General features: G+C 30.8%; 1 protein-coding gene across 1 annotated transcript; it reads right to left on the reverse strand.

The window, feature by feature from the left end:
* Positions 1–558: 558 nt before the first annotated feature.
* On the reverse strand, positions 559–17,824 carry LOC107171534 (uncharacterized). The gene is made up of 2 exons (XM_089215708.1): positions 17,273–17,824; positions 559–4,735 (listed from the first exon to the last, which is right to left on the reverse strand). The coding sequence occupies exon 2, from the start codon at positions 4,654–4,656 to the stop codon at positions 3,796–3,798; it is 861 nt and encodes a 286-aa protein (XP_089071834.1). The 5' UTR covers positions 4,657–4,735; positions 17,273–17,824; the 3' UTR covers positions 559–3,795.
* Between the last annotated feature and the right edge of the window lie 2,426 nt (positions 17,825–20,250).

Consider the following 20,250-nt stretch of genomic DNA (forward strand, 5'->3'; position numbering starts at 1 on the left):
CTCTATCAGTTTTCTCCGCTATAATAACATTATTTTAAGTACTTTCATGCGGAAAAAATATATTCATAAATTTAATATTGATTTAATTGGATACTATTTGTACGACACAGATCGTAATATTATACGATTATTGTGACCATTGACCTGAAACACTAAATAGTGAAAACTGTAGAGAAAAGAAAGTCCGAGGGGAGGGGAAACTGCCCCTACTTGCGGGTGCCCTAGTTCGATTCTCATCGTATCAAGCGCTTCATTTTGGGAAAGCTATTTAACGAATAATATAATAATTATTAAGCTTCTTGATGTTTTTGTCGTGTCCAGTTTTGTCGAGAAATGCATTATATTAATTATAATCGCTGACTCGCTGCAACATATTAATTTTGAATTTCAATACCTTTGTACATCTAACTATAATTTTTTAAGTAAATATTATATTTTCTTAACTGCAGGCCTGCAGCTATAAAGTACAGATACACACTATGTAATCTTACAATCACATTCGGAGAATGAATTATTGTAGGCAAAAAAATAAAAAAAAGGTTTTTTTTAAATTATACATCAATTTATAATTGGTATTTTTTATTATTTTTCATCTTACAAAACGTATATCACATTCAAAAGTTGAGAGAACACCGATAATAATAATAATAATAATAATAATAATGATGATAATAATAATAATATTATTATAATTTATAATGTTTTAAATTATTAAACTTTAAAACCTATAACAGGAAGCAAAAAAAACTTATACACGTACATATTTAAATACAATATATCATGGCGCATTCGAAATACAACAGTTATATATTTGGACAAGTAAAATATAAAAAAAAATCAAATAATAGTATAATAATAATAATAATAATGTGTACAGGTACTACATAATATAATATATTATAACACAAGAAGACTGGGCTTAAAAACAATATTGTAAATTTGATGGGTAAGTAAACATTAAAAAAGTACATGATATGGTATGGAGAAAAACAAATCCAGCATAATAAGTTTAGGTAATATTTTACAGATCAACATGGATATTTTTTAAAATTCACGTTTCCGTTACACGTGGTTTGTAATATAATTCGTATAACTGGGATATTAGGTTAAGGTGAGTAATGTGTATAAATATACATCAAAGTTTTAATTTTCCATTAAATACTTACACAATATATTATAAAACGATTTGGTCAATTATAAATATAAATATTAAAAAAAAAGTAAAATTACAATAGTATATATTTTAATATATAGGCCAATTATATAGGTTCATTATTGTTTGATACAAAAATTGTTCAAGTACAACATAATACACATATTATGATATTATAAATCGTACGTATATTATATGTATGCAATAAACCTAAGTATCACACAACTTTGTTTATTTATATATGGTTAATAGTATCGAGAAGACGTCGCCCGGCACGAGAAACGATTTTAAATACTTTAAACGCAACGACAAGGGATATATTAAATGGCTAAACTACAATATTGTATGACTATTATCTCTCTATCTATCTGCCTGCCTATCTACATGGAAATAAACAAGAAGAAAAGATAGAGAGAGAGAATGAGTGAGTGAGATAGAGTGGGGAGGGGGTGTGAGAGAGAGAGATCAGTGCAAAATATCTACAATTACTATAATACATTTACAAGGTCTTAATATATGGAGACTCCCCCTGCCATCGAGTCTGGTGCGTTGTACAAAATATGAAATTATAATAGTATATTATATTGGTACTCATATCTATTCCCAAACCTCGTGCGACGTGATTTCCCTTTAACATACTTTTGATTGATATAATATATTACACCTGCATATTATATATTATCAATTTATCATATAACGACTAGCAAACGTTAGATCAGTTTAAAAAAATTAATTAACACGAGAAACCATTCGTGAGAGCTAAATACAATAATAATTAATAGTTAAAACGAAGATAATAATATACATAATTAAAATAATATAGTTAAATATAAATACAAATTTTAATTGACCAAACGATTATATAAAATATGAGTAAGTAAAAGTCTCAAATTATTTGCAAAAAATCATACTCTGATGAATATATTTATACATTACTCGTCATGTAGTTGCGCGTAATTTTTAAATCTTTTTTACTTTTAACTTTTTGTGGAATGAGAAAAATGAATCCTTTTAATCGCTGGCGCGTAATCACTTTATTCTGCCAATACAAATGCAATTATAACTATAATAAATTAGAATGCAAAAAACGTAACTATTTAGCCAGTAGGTCTCCGAGCTCGTATCTCATTTAATGCACAAATTGCGCATACCCTTGAGATGAAAAAAAAACCGTTTAACATTAGAGGAACAATATATAATTTTAATTTTTTAATAATCAATAAATTAATAAATTTTGATCGGAAAATTAAGTGGACGCATTCGTTTGACGAAATGCTCCGCGAGTCACTACCAAACAGTATATAATGTAAAATAAAATCATATTAATATAGTATAATATATACGGTCGAATGACAAAAATTTAAGTCTAGTAGTAATTGACCATACATGCGCGCACCGACATGAACAACATATTTTAATCATCACACGTTCAACAAAAAACAAAAAAATTGCGTTTTTGAAACGGGAAACAAAATAATATTGGTGGCTGCTACAGACTTGCACGACGAGAGATGGTGGCCGCGATGGTGGTGGTGGTGGTAGTGGTTGAAGAATATTATATTAATAAATTAATTTTGTGTGTGTACATGTTGTACAATTATAATAACTTAACATTACAATAGGTATGTTATTCTTTTTCGACATAACATTTAATTTTTTTCAGCTTGGGAATCATATAAACTATATTAACTATTAAACGAAATGAAAAAATGGATGTTTTTAATACTCAGTATTTTTAAAAGCCTTTTAAACTAGAGGTACATCTATGTAACATTTTTAATATTCTTTATGAAATAATAATAAATATTATTATAATTTTATTTAAACAGCGATAAAAAAATTCTAAACTCACACACACATATACACTTACAAGATAGATAGATTTTATTATTATACAAAACAAAACATGGTTACAAACGATTTTCTTCGAAAACGTATTACACAACCCAGTCTACTCAGCAGCTCTTATCTCTTATTACCTATATTCATTTTATTAAAGTTTTATTTTTTCAAGACCTTACAACATTTGACAGTTGTCTCAAGTAAGCACTCAGCACAAAACATAAAAATTAATTGGGGAGGGTAAGGCTAGGAGATTTTTCCACTATCGTTATTCTTTTCCCCTTGCAGTAAAGGTGACAAATAGATAAGTATAACTTGATAATAATAGAATCATAATATTGTGTTTTAGACACCTACATTATATCATTATAGCAAAACGTGTAACCACAGGCTATATCTCGAGAAAGGGGGGACGGGGCTCCGATAATAATAATAATTCAACGTCCTATGCTCATATTATTACAAAAATACAACATACTTCTTAAAGACTTGTGAGATCACTGTAATCAATGGTCAAAATATAATGTACCGAGTGCTTTGCGTATAAGTTACGATGTTATTTTTTGTTTGCAAATAAAACCTTACCAACACGTATACTTTTATACATGTATTGTTCATATAATATATTGAATAAATATATATAGGTACTTACCTAATAAATAATATAAATCTAAATGTTTAAGCTTCTTATTTTTTTTTTTTTTTTTTAAGGTTTTTTTTTCATTTCATTCTTAAACACTAAAATACACATCAAATAAGCATTTTCCTTTTGAATCGGTGTGAATACGTTTTCTCTAAAATTAACTTGAAATAAAAGCGGGATACGATTGGTAAGGTGAATGTACGAACTGTACTGGAGATCCGTATGTGGGCGGCACGAACGTTATCACGTTCGACGGTTTGACCGGGGACGTGTAGCTTGAATACGAACCCATTCCGTCGGCCTGATGTATTTGCTGCTGTTGCTGTTGCTGTTGCTGTTGCTGCTGCTGTTGCTGTTGTTGTTGCTGTTGTTGTTGTTGTTGCTGTTGCTGCTGCTGTTGTTGTTGTCGTTGTTGTTGCTGCTGTTGCTGGTGTTGCTGTTGTTGCTGCTGGAGGTGCTGCTGTTGCTGCTGATGCTGGAGATGAAGATGGCTGTTGCGGCTGCTGTTGAATGGCGGCGAGGACGAGGACAACGATCCGGGGGACGTAGACACCGAAGACGAAGACGACGATGACGACGAAGGCCGGCCTGGCTGTGCGGTGGCCATATCGTGCGGTGTTTGCAGAGGGCCCTCATACAGTACACAAATGCTGCCGTCCTCCTCACCGATGCGATATGACACCTCGGACGGGTCCACCCACAACGTGAGCTCGTCGGGCAAGTACGCACGAATCAAGTGGCACGACAGGCCGCACGCATCCGCGGCACGAGCGATGATCGGATCCATTTTGTCCTTGTTGATCCGGATGCAACGGTACGCGGAACCGCGGTTTGGCGACTCGGGGAACCAGAAGTCTTTGTACTGACGGTTCATGACGGTTAATAGCGACAGTTGTAACATCTCGATCTCGGGTTCCAGAAAGAACTTGTCGCCCTTGCTGCGCACTAGCTTCGACCGGTGTCCCGCGCGCAGCATCGAAATTATAAACTTGACGGCAGATTCCAGTTCCACCCTCATCGTATGGCTTCGACAATATCGTCTATAATATTAATATATTTATAAATACGATGCTGTAAAGGATATGCGATCACACAACCTGAAACACACAAAAACAATCATCATTAATCATATGGAACAATACATTTCGATCAATTATTGGGGATATGTGTGGGTTTCGAACACACTAGTCTGACCAACGAAAACCTCAAACCTTATTAAGATATTTGGGCAACATTTAAGTCTGAATTCGAACAATCTGAATAGTTCTAAATTATCGGAAGTCCTATACGACAAACTTACAGACGAATAAGGTAGGTATAACACGATAGTGAGTGTTGTACTACATACAAACGAAGGACAGAAAATTAGTTTTTTGGTACAATTATTGTTCATTTATTTATTTATTTTCAATAGGCCAAGATGAAAAACTAATCAAATAGGCAAAAAATTTCAAATAAGATTGAATGTCGAACTTCTAAATGTTTAAGATCGACATCAGAGTGTGGTGATGAGCTTAACTTACGCATAACCATAGAACAGTAACACATTATAGGTCGGTCTGTGACTGGTGATCGTGCTTCACATCTGCACAAATTCCTCGAGATTCTATTATATCTATTAGATACAAGACTCACAAAAGACAATAAAAAAAATTTAGATGGATAAACGCCGTTTAGAAGCTGGTATGATATCTATAGATTTGTGTCAGCATTTTATTGATCAAATTATAATTATTGTAGGTGGTAGGTATATGCGTGAGGGTTACTTTCTAACAATAATGACACATAATAATTTTTTATCAGTTATTATTATAACAAAGACAATGGCATGCACGTATGTATATATTTATATATTATGGAGAGCATCTCGATTATGCAGTTGTACACGAGCGTTGTACCACGGTTGCAATCATACAATCGTGTAGGTACCTACACAATAATGTACTCGAGTTTTATTAAAAATGAGAGCCCGCATAGAAGTGTAGTTGTACGCCTGTACTACTTTAAATTTCGAGTTGATTGAGAAATTATAATGAAATTATAATGTGGATATTATAAACATATAATACAGTAATTTTTACTTGTAATTCTTTCATTTTTGATTAATGGGAGTGTATAAAGGGGCACAATAATTCAACGTGTTAAGTTTGATTATGCAACACACCTATCCAAACTGAAAATCAGACTCTCGCGAGTGATGGAGTAGACAACTGAATCTTGCTCCAGAGTCAACAAAATTGGAATTCAGGAGAATATTTTTCATTAAGACGATTTGACATTTCGTGAACAAAGATGTAAGTAGGTACATAAAAACAGTTCTCTCTAAAGTCTACCTTAAGAACCTATAATTAAATCCATATCAAGTTTTTATTTGATTCTAGTTGTGCGAGAAAATTAGGAAATTCTATCATTCTTTCAACCTTTTTTCACAATAAATTATTAATGATAATTTTTTTTTTAAACATGCTGATGTATATCCAAAAATCTAAATTAGAACAAGTAATTTCTGAGTTCTTTTAGAACCATGTGTCCCATTTTATTATTTCTATTTTACAAGTATATGTAACAACAAATTTACATTGAATGATTTCAATCGTAAAATTACAAATTATTAAATGTTAGTTTTTATCATATTTTAATTTTTTAAATTAATTAAATACGTGTGTAATGCATAACAATTTAAAAATACTCATGACTTGTAATTCGCACGTTCAATATTAGTTAATTTATTATATATGTATACCGGTACTTTATTAATATTATGTTATAAAACTGACCTCCAATATAGTCATATCACGGAAAGCATAGCGGAAAGCTTAAAAGACTGATCACTAGCTGGTTACGAATAAACACGGTTAGAGTAAGGGTCATCATTACAACTTGTAGGACTTATGCGAATCGTTAGCTAGTAGTATTATGCGATATTGCCGCTCAGCTAAAAATAAAGCATATTCCTTACACTTATTAGTATAGTTCTGATTGTCAAGTAAAGTGATTTAGCAGACTGAGAATTTTTCAAATGTACCTTACATTTATAAAGCGTTTACCTATATCTATATTATCTAACCCATATCTTTGTCCAAACTTATTCCGTTAACTTTTGCTAAACATCCATCTACCGAACGCGGAAAGACGTACTATTATTATACGTCGTAAAATAATCGTAATGCGTAAAGAAAGATTACTGCGTTCGCTAAACTCGTTTCAAAATTAAAATATCAAAAACACTTATAACATAACTCAAACAACGTTATTAAGTAACTTTAAATTTGATAATATAGGTCAATCAATTCTAATATTAAAGTTAGTCTTAACGTGAACTGTAAGTAGTTACGCACTGTAGAGTTTTACACTTTAAGACAAACAACGAATGCGGGTGTGGAGTCCTCTTCAGTTATAATATGTACATAAACCTTATTTACTGAGGATAGTAGTCCACAGAAATAGATTTAGAAGATAATACGAGTATTACAATTATTATGAGGTTTAAGGGTTACAATAACTTAAAAAATATAACAATTAGTATAAAATATCTATTAACATTCATTAGTATAATTGTTCTTAGTATAAGAGGTTGAATAATTCAGATCTACAAGCTCAAATTATGATTTATATGCATTTGACGTTTCAATAAAATCTTCCACTTAACAATTTACAGTAGAAAAGGGAGCTCTATTTTTTTTTCAAGTAGTTTTATTGACAAAGAAGAATCTTAAAATGGTACCTATAAAAAATTTAAGTGTTTTAAAATACTTGAAAAATAAGAATTTGTATAAATACATAATTAAAAAATAATAAGAAGTAAGCATGCTTGATAACATCTCATATAGGTATATTATCTGTTGTAAGAACGTATGACTCGGTGTAACACCACTCAATATTTGTAATATAATACCTAACATTATAATTAATTAAATAATTTAAATTTAAACGATACTTTACTATGGCCATAAGATGGATAGGTATGAAACCGGCAAAACCACACGCACGCGCTGTCTGATTATAAAATGTTTTAAACTTAAATTTCAATAATTAATGCAACACCGGTGGTCGGATGACATTAAAAGCAGTAATTCATTATGTGCCAATACTATACATATATACATACATCCATATTACATAATATATTATAAGGCCTACTATCACCAAGCCCGTCGTTAAAGAAGAGCGACATAAAAATGTTTTCTTTAGGGCGAAAGATGTCTAACGACGAATCTGACTATCACTTATCCACAGACTTAACTACCCCTTCGGCCACGATCGTTCTCACTTCTCGACCAGTGAAAATTGTTTATCGTTTAAAAAATGTATTTAAAAAAATTGCCTTACCTATCTACGAACAACCTTAATTTCATACCACTTCGAAAACGGGATGTATATTACTAATCTTGGAAATCGAAAAACCATACTAATATAATTATACTATATTACAAATAGTACTAGGTAATAGGTATAGCACGGAGTATAGCAGTATTAATCTATACTTGGTGTTTTTTATTCTAGAATTAAGATATAAGTGAAGTTGTTTTTTGAAATAATATTATTTAATATTTATTATTATTCTATGAATTAAACGCACAATAATGAACAATTACCAGCTCAGAATTAATTGTAATGAAAGTACACGCACTAATGTCTAATCATCCACAGCTACATTTTTTACAACATACAAAGACACTCAATTGCTTATGGTAAATCAAAGTGTATGTTTACTGGTTACTACACTAATAGCAAATAAAAATAAATTCTGTAGTCAGACTAGTCAGAAACTGTTAGAGTAAAATAAATTAAAATAAAGATAATAAAGTCGTCTTAAAGTAAAAATTTAATAAAGACGCTTAAAACACAAATTAGATTAAAAATGCCATTAGAAACAACAATAAATTCATGTTGAATATTGAAGAAAATCTTCAGCTCCAAAACTCAAAATAAGTAATGGGATTTGAACAACACTGATATTAATTATCAATATCAGGTTAAGTTAGTATATTTAATTTATAAAAACCAATTATGATCTATATAATAGTTTTAGATACTAGATTGTAATACATAACAAGAAATGTTTAAGTGAAATTCATTGAAACTATTAAGTAATTATTATTTGAAATATTAACTACCGAGAATGTTTTTTTTATTTAAAAAAAACTATTTACCTACCTGACTTACTCATATGTAAATCTAAAAATTTGAAAAAACCAATGATGAGTTTGTAAAACAATATTTTTAGCAAATACCTAGACAATATTGAGTATTTTTTCAGAGTTAGTAATTGTTCTCTCGTGTTATTTTTAATGAAATTTTACAATATTGAGTAATCCATAGTTGTTTTACACACATTGTCACATTAAATGTAACACAAATATAAATAGGTGATATCACTAATATACAATAATAGCTGCATTTTTAATAATTGTATAATTTAATAACTACCGTAAATGATTTATGCAGTTTTAAGTGCAATAAAAAAAATATACTTGAAATACGTTCATAAAAACATACAGTAGATCATGGGCATAGTATTTGTACATTTTTTTTTATCTGCATTATAGACTTAATTAATATAGCTAATAAATTAGACACTAGACTTATGAATATTTCTTAATTCACTTTTTAATTATTTAGAAATTTAATTAAAGTCTACAAATATAATTCTACCTTTGATACAATAATATGATCATAAAAATTGTATGCATGATTACACCATAATGATATGCAATTTATTTCTTTATATGGAAGTAATTTAGAATAAGGTAAGTAATATTATTTATTAAACCTACCGGTACTATTTTCAAAATTAAAATCAATAGTAGTAAATAGTAATAATATTTATAACAAAATACCTATAGATTAATCGAGGATAAAAAGTACCTTCTATCTAAATAGATAGTTAACATTTATATAATTTTCTGAAATTATATTTTACTATTAATTCATCAAAAAAAAACTTACTTAAGAAGTAGTCAACCATAAGTTATAAATAAAATTCCTATTTATTTTAACTATATTATTTTTTACTAAATCAACAAACTTGACTATTTAGGTATTCATATCATTATAATTTACACTATCCTAAAGTAGGATAGTGCCTAATTTAATTTTTTTAACTATCAACTCATACAATTATTTGCATAACACTAGTAATCTGACACATAAACATCTACATATTAAAAAATGCAATTCATAAGATATAAAAATTAAATTTTTAAACTAACTCTATTTCTTTTCAATAAGCTAAAAGCTTTTAATTGCAAAAGTTGACAATCATAAAACATTGTGAAATTACCTACTTGATCAATTTTACATAATTATACATCACAATATATGATAAATTATTTACTTAAACTTTAATTTTAAAATTGCATAATGATTCCATATTTCTACATTTACTACACTACAACAGTTCACAAAGGTAATCAAAATTATTATAAAAATAATTTTATTTATTTTTTGAACTTAACATTAAATTAAATCAAAATGCATTACATATAATATAGTAACATACTTCAAACCTTGAATTTAATTTAGTGAAAAACTCGGTGGAAAATGCATATTCAAATGATTTTAAATGTAGAAAAAAAAATGAAAATTATAAGTTACAACTGATAGTCATCAGAAATAAGTAACAAGATGAAACATCAACTATGATAAAATCTATTAAATATAATAGGATTACATATTATTGTAAGTATTTTATTAAAAGTAATCAGTAAGCTTTCAAATTTTATTTTATGACGATAAGATTTCATAAAATGCATTTAAAGACTAAGATAACCAAACATTGGTAAACAAGCCACTGAAACATAGGTCAGAAACTTTTTTAATATAATAACTGTAGGCCTAAAATATTTTAAAAAATTTTAATTGTTAAATTGCAAAACAAGCAATACAATTAAAATTAAAGTTAAAAATATAAAACTTTATCTTTAGAATCTTTATGTGATATAATGAGAAATTCTATTCTTATACAAATAAATGCATGTATACCTTTACCATATCAAAGTCAATTGGGCCAACAGACTTCCTTTAAAAACTTGAAATATCCTTTTTAGTTATAAATCAGTCACTATTAATAATTGTCTATTAGATAATATATTTTTGAGATAAAATTAAGAATTCTTACAAATAGTTCTATTATTTGTTTACGCCAATATCCCATCATTATATATATATATGTAGTGGACAAACACTTTGCGGAGTAACCCTGTACCACTCCACTCTGCCAATCTAAACTTTAAATACTTATAACTCAAAAACTACTAGCCCTAAATTCGATTTTTATGAATCAAAATACTTAGAAAAATATTCTGCTTTGGAATATGAAATTAAAACTCTATGTTGTCATTCAAAAAAGTAAAAAATGATAAGGATAAAAAATATTTAAAAATATAATTTTTTAATTAAAACATTGGTTTTTTAACAAATTGAAACCATGTAAAAAAGTAAATGCTTTTCGAGATAATTAATGTACCCACTTAAAAGAATCACCTTGTATATACAGAACACCCAGAGACAGTACATATTTGTACATATAAATCAACACTAAGTAATTTAACATAACATTTTTATATTATCTATAAAATCGTGACTTATGAGTTGATGTCTGATATGAGTGTAACTTACAATTTGTCAAACAACTATTTGAAATATTAAATTATTTATGAATTGATTTGTGATGTTTATCTTATTAATTTAATAATTTAAAAATCTGTAAAAAGTTAAGCAAATATTTTATTTAGGCACTATTATTGTTTCAAAACTTAAATTTAAATTTCTTTAATTTCATTATTTTTTATATAAGGTGGTGGTTATAAGTTCCAAATTAGAAGTTTTAGAGTATAAAAATCTTATTTATTTTACCAACTATTTAGAATATAAATTTAAAAATCAATTTATTTAACTTAAAGGCTATAACACATACAAGGAGATCTTTATAAACCACAAGAATTCATAAATGTTTTATTATTGCACATTAACAAAATGCAATAGGTAGTTACAATCTAAAAGTAAATTACCTTGACTGACCTATTCATTATGCTATATGTATCCTGTGTTGACATCATTGTTGTAACATTTTATACTTGTTTAACATACATAAAGAGATTATTTATTTAATAATCATTTAATCAATGATTGTTGTTTTTCAAAAATTATTTCAATAATATGCAAGTCAGTAAAACTTATTTTCCAATGGTTATTTTAATTAAATATGACTAGATTAAATTTTAATATATAATGTTCATAAAGGTTATTACACGTTATATATTTAAATTTAATAAAAATAGGTTTGTTTAGTTGCTCTGGTTGAGATGATATCTTACACTATTGTTTTGTAATATGTCCCTGGAATTTAATGAAACTTTTTTTTTTATTTGTTTTGAAGCATTGGCAACTAGGACCATTATTTTGGGATTATTTTTGATCTTGATCGACCTGTGTGAAAGGGGGAGGATTCGTTATGAAAAACCAGTGTGGTTGTCTATGCTAGAGTTACCAACGTTGAAAGATGCTAAACCACAATATACATTAACAACATTGACCAACCACCTCACCACAATAAGCCAAATTAAACAATTTGGTTGGCCTAGAATTTTTTTTCCTAACAACGTATTAGGTTATAGATTAATACCGGTTGTTTAAAAAAAAAAATTCAATATAAGAAATATTTTAACTAAATAATTTTTATAATTTAAGTGAGCAATACTGACAAATTTCTATACTTATGTATTCAACAGATATATTAGTCAATTAATGAGTATTTTTGAAAAACTTAATAGAGTGGTGCAAAATTTATCAAATATCAATCTCATACAATATTTAATAGACCCTTACTGTTGGTGCCTATTGTTTGATTAGCTATAATAATATATTTTCATAATTATAAATGAAATCTCATTATTTTAAAAAGAATATATTTAAAAAAACCATAGTCTACTATATAAGGTAAGATACATAATGGTATGAAGGCAATACAGGGTGATTCTTTTAAGTGGGTACACTAATTATCTCGAAAAGTATTTACTTTTTTCAAAATATTTTTCACATGGTTTCAAGTTGTTAAAAAACCAACGTTTTTATTAAAAAATTATATTTTTAAATATTTTTTATCCTTATCATTTTTTAAGTTTTTTACTTTTTTGAATGATAACACGGAGTTTTAATTTCATATTCCAAAGCAGAATATTTTTCTAAGTATTTTGATTCATAAAAACCCTTAAAAATCGAATTTAGGACGAGTAGTTTATGAGTTATATGTATTTAAAGTTTAGACAAGCGGAGTAATGGACAAACATTTTGCGGGGTAACCCCATACCACTCCACTCTGTCAATCTAAACTTTAAATACTTATAACTCAAAAACTACTAACCCTAAATTCGATTTTTATGAATCAAAATACTTAGCAAAATATTCTGCTTTGAAATATGAAATTAAAACTCTATGTTGTCATTCAAAAAAGTAAAAACCTTAAAAAATTATAAGGATAAAAATATTTAAAAATAAATTTTATAAGTTTTTTAACAACTTGAAACCATGTAAAAAAATATTTTGAAAAAAGTAAATACTTTTTGAGATAATTAGTGTACCCACTTAAAAGAAACACCCTGTATACAATTTTTAAAATGAGATGTATATCTACAACCTTAAATTATGATTAATGTCAACCTATTTTTATGAAGGGAATATTATACAAAAGTTTTCCACAAAATACATACTTCTCATAACTAGATAAAACTAAATAATATAGTTTTACTTTTTAAAAAAATGTATAATTCAGTCATTAAGTAGGTAGTGATAAAATTTAGACTCAAAATGGTACGAAAAATTTGATTTTTAAATGAATTTCTTTTGAGTAGCCTTAAATCGGAATATTCTTATTTTTCATTATTTATGGCGGTATTGGTTATTTATAGAATATATTATTCAATAAGCAGTGCTGCCATAAATTATGAAAAAATCCCGACGTAAGGCTACTCTTTAGAATTCATTTCAAAATCCAAATTTCAGACGTGTTTTTATCACCTACCATTAGAACCCAAGTAAAATTTCTATGGATTCCCTACGGTTTATTCTCAGGTTAAACAGCATTCTAAATTTAAATATTCTATAAAAGTATGTCATGAAACAGGAAATAGTTTATTTTTAGGTTTAAATGTTTATCTTCAACGTTTTTCACAGAAATACTAATCCCATATAAAAATAATTCAATATTTTACCCATAATTGAATATAATTTTGTTTAATTAAAACACTTGCTATTTAAAATTGAATCGAAATAAATATCTTTTAAATACTAATACATATTAAAAGTAAGCACTTTAAATAAAAAAATTCCAAATTACTTAAATAAGTATAAACAATAGATTTATTCAATTATTGTATAAGTTATTGGTAAGAAGATAAATAATATGACAGAGAAAAATATAGGTATTCATGAACTGTTTAATTTTTGTTTTTAGTTGATTTTAATTGAGTATTATTTAATTTGGTTAATTTTATCTCTAACAAGTAAAATTACCTCATCACTTTTTAAAGGTAACTTACCTACTTACCCAACACTTGTAGTTGTACAACATAAAATTTGATTTATTAATTAAAAACAAATAGATACAACAGAGTTTAATAACTTCTCTATGTAAAATAAACCAACATTTTTTAAAATTGTATGTTATAATATACCAACTACGTTTATTTAAAAAAAAATTAACGGATATGGTTAATAGATTTAGTTATCTTACTTAAAAACATTGTTTTATTTGCATTTGAATGGTTAAAATATAATTCAATAGGTACAATAAACCTTTGACTTGAGAGTATTATTATACTACACTTGAGTTTTTTTAGAAATACATGGATAACATTAGAAATTTGGGAAATAGATACTGCAGAATTATATAGACAATGCAATATGTACCTATTTTCTAATTGTTAGGTACTTACCAAACATAAAGGTAAAATTATTAGATTAATATCACTTAATTAGGTAAACAACAAGTCATATGCAAATAAGAAACTACTTAATCCAGTAAGTACTTACATAAATCACAATTATTTTCTTTAATAGTAATAACAAAATTAATAGGTATCTAGGTACTAATAATTTTTTTTAGACAATGCTAACCATATACTTATAATTTATGACGTAAAATTAAAATTCAGTGTAATATTTGCAAATATTTGTTTTAGTCGGGCTTGTATTTGTCAAGTGAATTACTAATTTTAATAATTTAAAAGATCGCGATACCAACTGCACATTAAGCCGGAATGGAGGAGGATCATTTTTTAATAAGATGGTTACCTATAAATTAAATGTTTATTGCAAACCCTTTTATAGAAAATCATAGTCTCATTATGTACGGGCATTAGTTTGTAGGAAAAGTACGATAACATATAATTAAGGTGATGAAATTGAATAGAATTGCTGAACATTTGAAAAACCAGCACCTTGAGCACTTCCTCAAAGCTGCAGACCCTAGATCCATATGGATCTTATAAATTAGTTAGCAATTGAGGTAAAATTAATACCTATTTGATATACAGATATCAGTTCGATTCGAAAATATTCACTAAATGATGAAATCTTAAGTTACCCATATTCTCGCCCATATTATAACAATATATTACTACGTTTATATGATGGCGTTAAAACGGTTTGAAATTCATAAACTACATAGTGCGATCATTTTAACTTTTAAAACGGTTTACATTTTTAATACCGTTCTAACTCAATCATATAAACGTAGTAAATGTATAATGTTTTTCGTGGCATTTCGACGATTTTACAGCGTACGTATTGAATAGTTATGAAGTTTCCAGTGTATCCACATAACGACATGACAACATACAGAAAAAATAAATATTGTTTGCAAAACGATATAACGGTAGGTATATACTAAAAAGAGTCTAGATACATTAGACGGACAGATTGCTATTTCTAATCGAAATCGTTCAACAAATTCATAATGAAAAACCGATTCCGTTATAATATTATAATACCTACAATCGTAAATAATTATCATTAGACTAATAACAGATAATAGTGGTTAAAGTCTAGAATACAACTGTCCCAATTATAACTGGTTTGAATGTTTGATGCACTAATCAAATAAAACTGCACACGGGGCATCATTCGACTGAAAGTTTATTAGGTAACAATAATAATAATAATAATCATAACAATAGTAATAGCAATAATAATAATGCACAAATAAAATTATTTTATTATCTATAATGTACTGCGATAAGTACAGCAATGCAATACAATATTATATTTATAATATTCAGGCGACACTAATAATAATGGATTAATTGGTTGGTGACGATATCGAATTAAGGTGCAGCTGAAAAGAAAATTAAATTTTTAAAAAAATTCCCATCACTTGGGCCTGAGAGCCATATGTAGTATTCCAAGTGTTTGAGAGAACGTTTTATAATTTTCCAAAAGTACGGCAGTTGCTCATTGCTCGCGCGCAGTTTAGTGGGCACCGGGAGCGGGTGAGCAAGAATATTAAAAGATATGACTTATTTTTTTTGAAATGCCAAAACGACGACGACGGTGGTGATGCTATCAACATGACATAGGTACGGCGCGAGTGCGACTTGCGATCGGTCGGTGGGGAAAAAAGCTTCGACGACGAGAGATTTCCTGTTTTCGGCGAACCGGAATAAATTAGCGCACGCGGCAGACTTACCCTTGAAACCGGCTCACACTATTGCTGACGAATAATAGACACAATAGACGCAGTCGGCGGCGGCGGCAGTGGCGTACGTGATGCGAGTAAAACACCTATTGGCTATGGTAAACATTATATTATAATGTGGTTCATCATAGGTAAAGTTACCCGTCGCGTATCGTCACATAATATTTTGTAACATTTTAGAGGCATAAAGCGAACGTATGATAACTAAAAATGATAATTATTGTCGTCGAATGGCTACAGGTCACCATACCTACTCACATACACAGCGGAGAAATCAAAACTGTAGTTACGCCATTGCGTATTATGCATGACAAACTATTATAATATAGATACGCAAGACTACAATGCTCAGATGGGCAGGTACCTAAGTAGGTGGGCAGTATACTATTGATAAATAAAAAAAAAAACCTTATTCGGCAACTTTTACGGTATATTACGCTGGTCATAACCCAGAAATAAAATCACTCGACACAATAAAACAACACGAAATATCGTTAAAACAGTAATAATAATTATGATTATTGTTATATTATTATGTACAGACTTAGTTCTATTATTCGTTTGGTTTTTTTTTTTTTACCACTAACTATATATATGGTCTATATGTAGGTACGCTATTATTATTATATTATACTTTCTCTCGTTCCTCGTGGCGGAAGACCGCGGCGGCGACGTTACCAGGTAGGAGCGAGCAGCGAGGCGGCGCGGGCCGAGAGAGCGAGGAGTAATACGAGGGACTTTCGAAAAGTCGGGAAAAAAAACGTTATAAATATAATGAGATAACAATCAGAAGATCGTCGGAGTCGGTACAACGATGTCATCGCAATATTGTGATACGCGGTATTATGATAAACCTACTTGGGCAGTATACAGTGTACCGGCAGAGCGTTATACACAATATGTAATATTATATTGGAATAGTGTAGTGAATCGTACTTACAGTGGTACAGCGAAGATCGGTCGACACTCCGCGTGGCCGGTCTTGCAGGGTGACGTGAATGATGATCCGCTGCAGGTCTTCTACCGGTGAGGGCAAAAGGATTTTTGGGTATTTTCAAAATGAAAATTGGGTGCGGGGGGGTGATTGACGGCACTGCAACAGCAGAGTCAGAGTGTTGCGGCGTACGACCGGCGACGGAAAGAGACTCGGCACGGTTTTCGGCTGTTCTCTCTAGGTTCGCGCGACGGCGATGCCGGAGAGGGAGATGGCGATGATGACGACGACACGGACGACGGACAGCGAGTGACAGAGCGCGTGTCGAGCGACGGGGGTGACGGTCGGTCGGCGAGTGTCTGTGGGTTGAGGGGGGCCGAGAGCGGGGAGAGTGACAAGCGATCTGATGGACTGACGGACGGTGAGAGAGCTGCCAGCGGCAGACTGCGTGTTCGCTGTTGTGTGGTTGGCGTTGAACTGATTGCGAACGCGACGATGCAACCACTGCGGCGCGTACGTAGTCGGTGGGTCGCCCGCACGCTCACGCACACGATCCCGACCGCCGTCACACACACGCACGCACGCTCACGCCCGACAAACAACAAACGCGAAGACTGCGACAACGATGGTTGTACGGTGTAGAATTTATATTACATTATATTATTATTATTGTAGTAGGTACTTAGGTAGGTAGTGGTTGTTGTAGTAGAACTTTAGAAGCAGTAACTATTAGTACCTATATAGTAAGTTGTTTAGTCCGTCGCGTTTTTGGTGTACGATTTTTTTTCGTCCATCGTGGGTAACTGCGGGCGTCATCAAGACGGGTCATCACAGTCGCGTCGACCACACCAGACCGGACCCGAGAGACCATCTGATGCTGGTCCGGTGGTGATACGGCAACTGCGCAAAAACCGTGGCGGGGGATATAGTCTTTTACGTCCGCGTAGTCCAACACAATGTAATAATATTATATTCACGCACTTCTGCTATACTTCTATAGGTTGGGTTACTCTTACATATTCCTTTAAGTTTCTATAATTTCCATACTACTCTTATACGGCTCTACTATAATATAGTAATACATAGGTTAGGTAATCATAAGGTGTCAGAAATCTGTGATGATTATATTTTCATGAATGTCTATAATATAGTCCATTATACTATTCGTTATTGTTATAAACCGTCGTTATCTTCGTCTCGTCGATGACGTTTGTGTACCTGTTGAGTTAATCATAACAACGCAGGTTGTTATAATTATTGTTATTATTATCATCTTTGTTTTCGTCGACGTTTCGTGTGCGTCGTAATAAATGTTATAGTAGTACCAGATGAGTACCTACTATTGGAGCAACGATAGCAATCGACGAGTTTCGACAACAACAATTATATTATTTTAATTCCATCATCATTAACGTAAGCTGCGCTCGAAACCGATATAACCCTGAGCCCCGTCACTCCAATCGATAAAATCCCAAACTCTCCCCCATTTTGGGTACAGTCCGGAACCCGCAGCGGCTGCAACCCTCTCATTGGCCGTGTACGGTCGTGATAATAATAATGTAGAATGTACATTGTAGGTGGGCCACATACGAGCGGTGGGTGGTGAGTGTCGGGCAGTGAACAGCGGGCCACACGATGACGAGGGGACCTTTGCCCGATGTCGTTATAAAGAGAGTACACGCCGCCGAACGTTTTCCCTCACCGGCGCACTCGCATGGCGCGTTACATCGCGCGCACCAAAAACGAGTTCGCCAACATCTGCAGCTGCTGTAAACGATAATCGGAAAAAGCAGTTTTGTACGACGAAATCGAGCGGTTGCAACGAGTTAACACGAAAATAATAATATTGTGATCAGTAGTAGTCAGTACCTATAACGTCGTTATTTCTGCAGCAATTAACAATATGCGTTCGGGGCAAATTAATTAGTTGTCTCGCTGTTAGTGTACTGCAGCTAACTGATATATTTAATATTATGTTAATATTACTGTCTTGAGACGAATGAAAAAGTAATCAAATTCTGTTCGATACTCGAGAAAATCAAAATGTCTGAGGAACGACGCGCCATCGAAAAAACGTTTAGAAAACGATGAATAATGGTTTAATATACAATATAATATAACTATAGTGCAATATTTAATATCATGTTTCATGTGCTAACATGTTGGAAAATAATTGCCGAGACAACGGTAGTGAACTAAAATAACAGTAATAACTGATAGCTGCCGAATTGATGACGAAGTTTACTCAAAAAAAAAAAATTGAATAACATGACGCCGTTGTAGATGTCATAGAAATTTGGGATTGAAGATCATCCACGTTAGGCGATTTACTGGAAACGTTTAAACCTCGGTTCCCAGAATACTTTATCGTTTTCAGTAATCATATTATTGATAAATCAATCGGTTCCAATAATTTAGACGTTTTTAAGTTGTTCATAATCACTAATTGGCATCAGTTGTAGTTGATAATAATAATTATATTATACATTCGCTACAGAGTACAGATCTTCCGCGAACTCGTTGTTTTCACTAAATCATATTATTATAATTGCATTTTGTATCATTATAGTACGATTATACCGAGTGTAAAATGTTTATAATATTTCTGTTTTTAACGTGCTCCGCGTTCGAAAGACGGCGGTAACAATCGACCACGTCGGTGATTTCACGTCCTCTCAAGTCTCCGACGCGTTTAAACCAATCCGTAAAGGTATCCGCAGCGGATAATCACTAGCAAGTAGCGATAAAAATACGCGCGACCTGCGAATTACGGCGGCGGCGGTTACACCGATTCAAGGTCACCTGTTATGGAGACAGCCACCGCACCGCCATCGATGCGTGCTCGGCGTGTTTTCCGCACGGAAATCGTCGACACGGCATTGCTTGTTAAAGACCAAAATTTTTAGATTGAAAAAACTCGCAACATTTTCGTTTGAACGTGATACGACGAGTCGTTAAAATCATATTAAATATCATACCTACCT

The sequence above is a fragment of the Diuraphis noxia genome, unplaced genomic scaffold, assembly GCF_037042655.1.
Source record: "Diuraphis noxia isolate RWA-SAM2 unplaced genomic scaffold, SU_Dnox_SAM2 contig0001, whole genome shotgun sequence".
NCBI lineage: Eukaryota > Metazoa > Arthropoda > Insecta > Hemiptera > Aphididae > Diuraphis > Diuraphis noxia.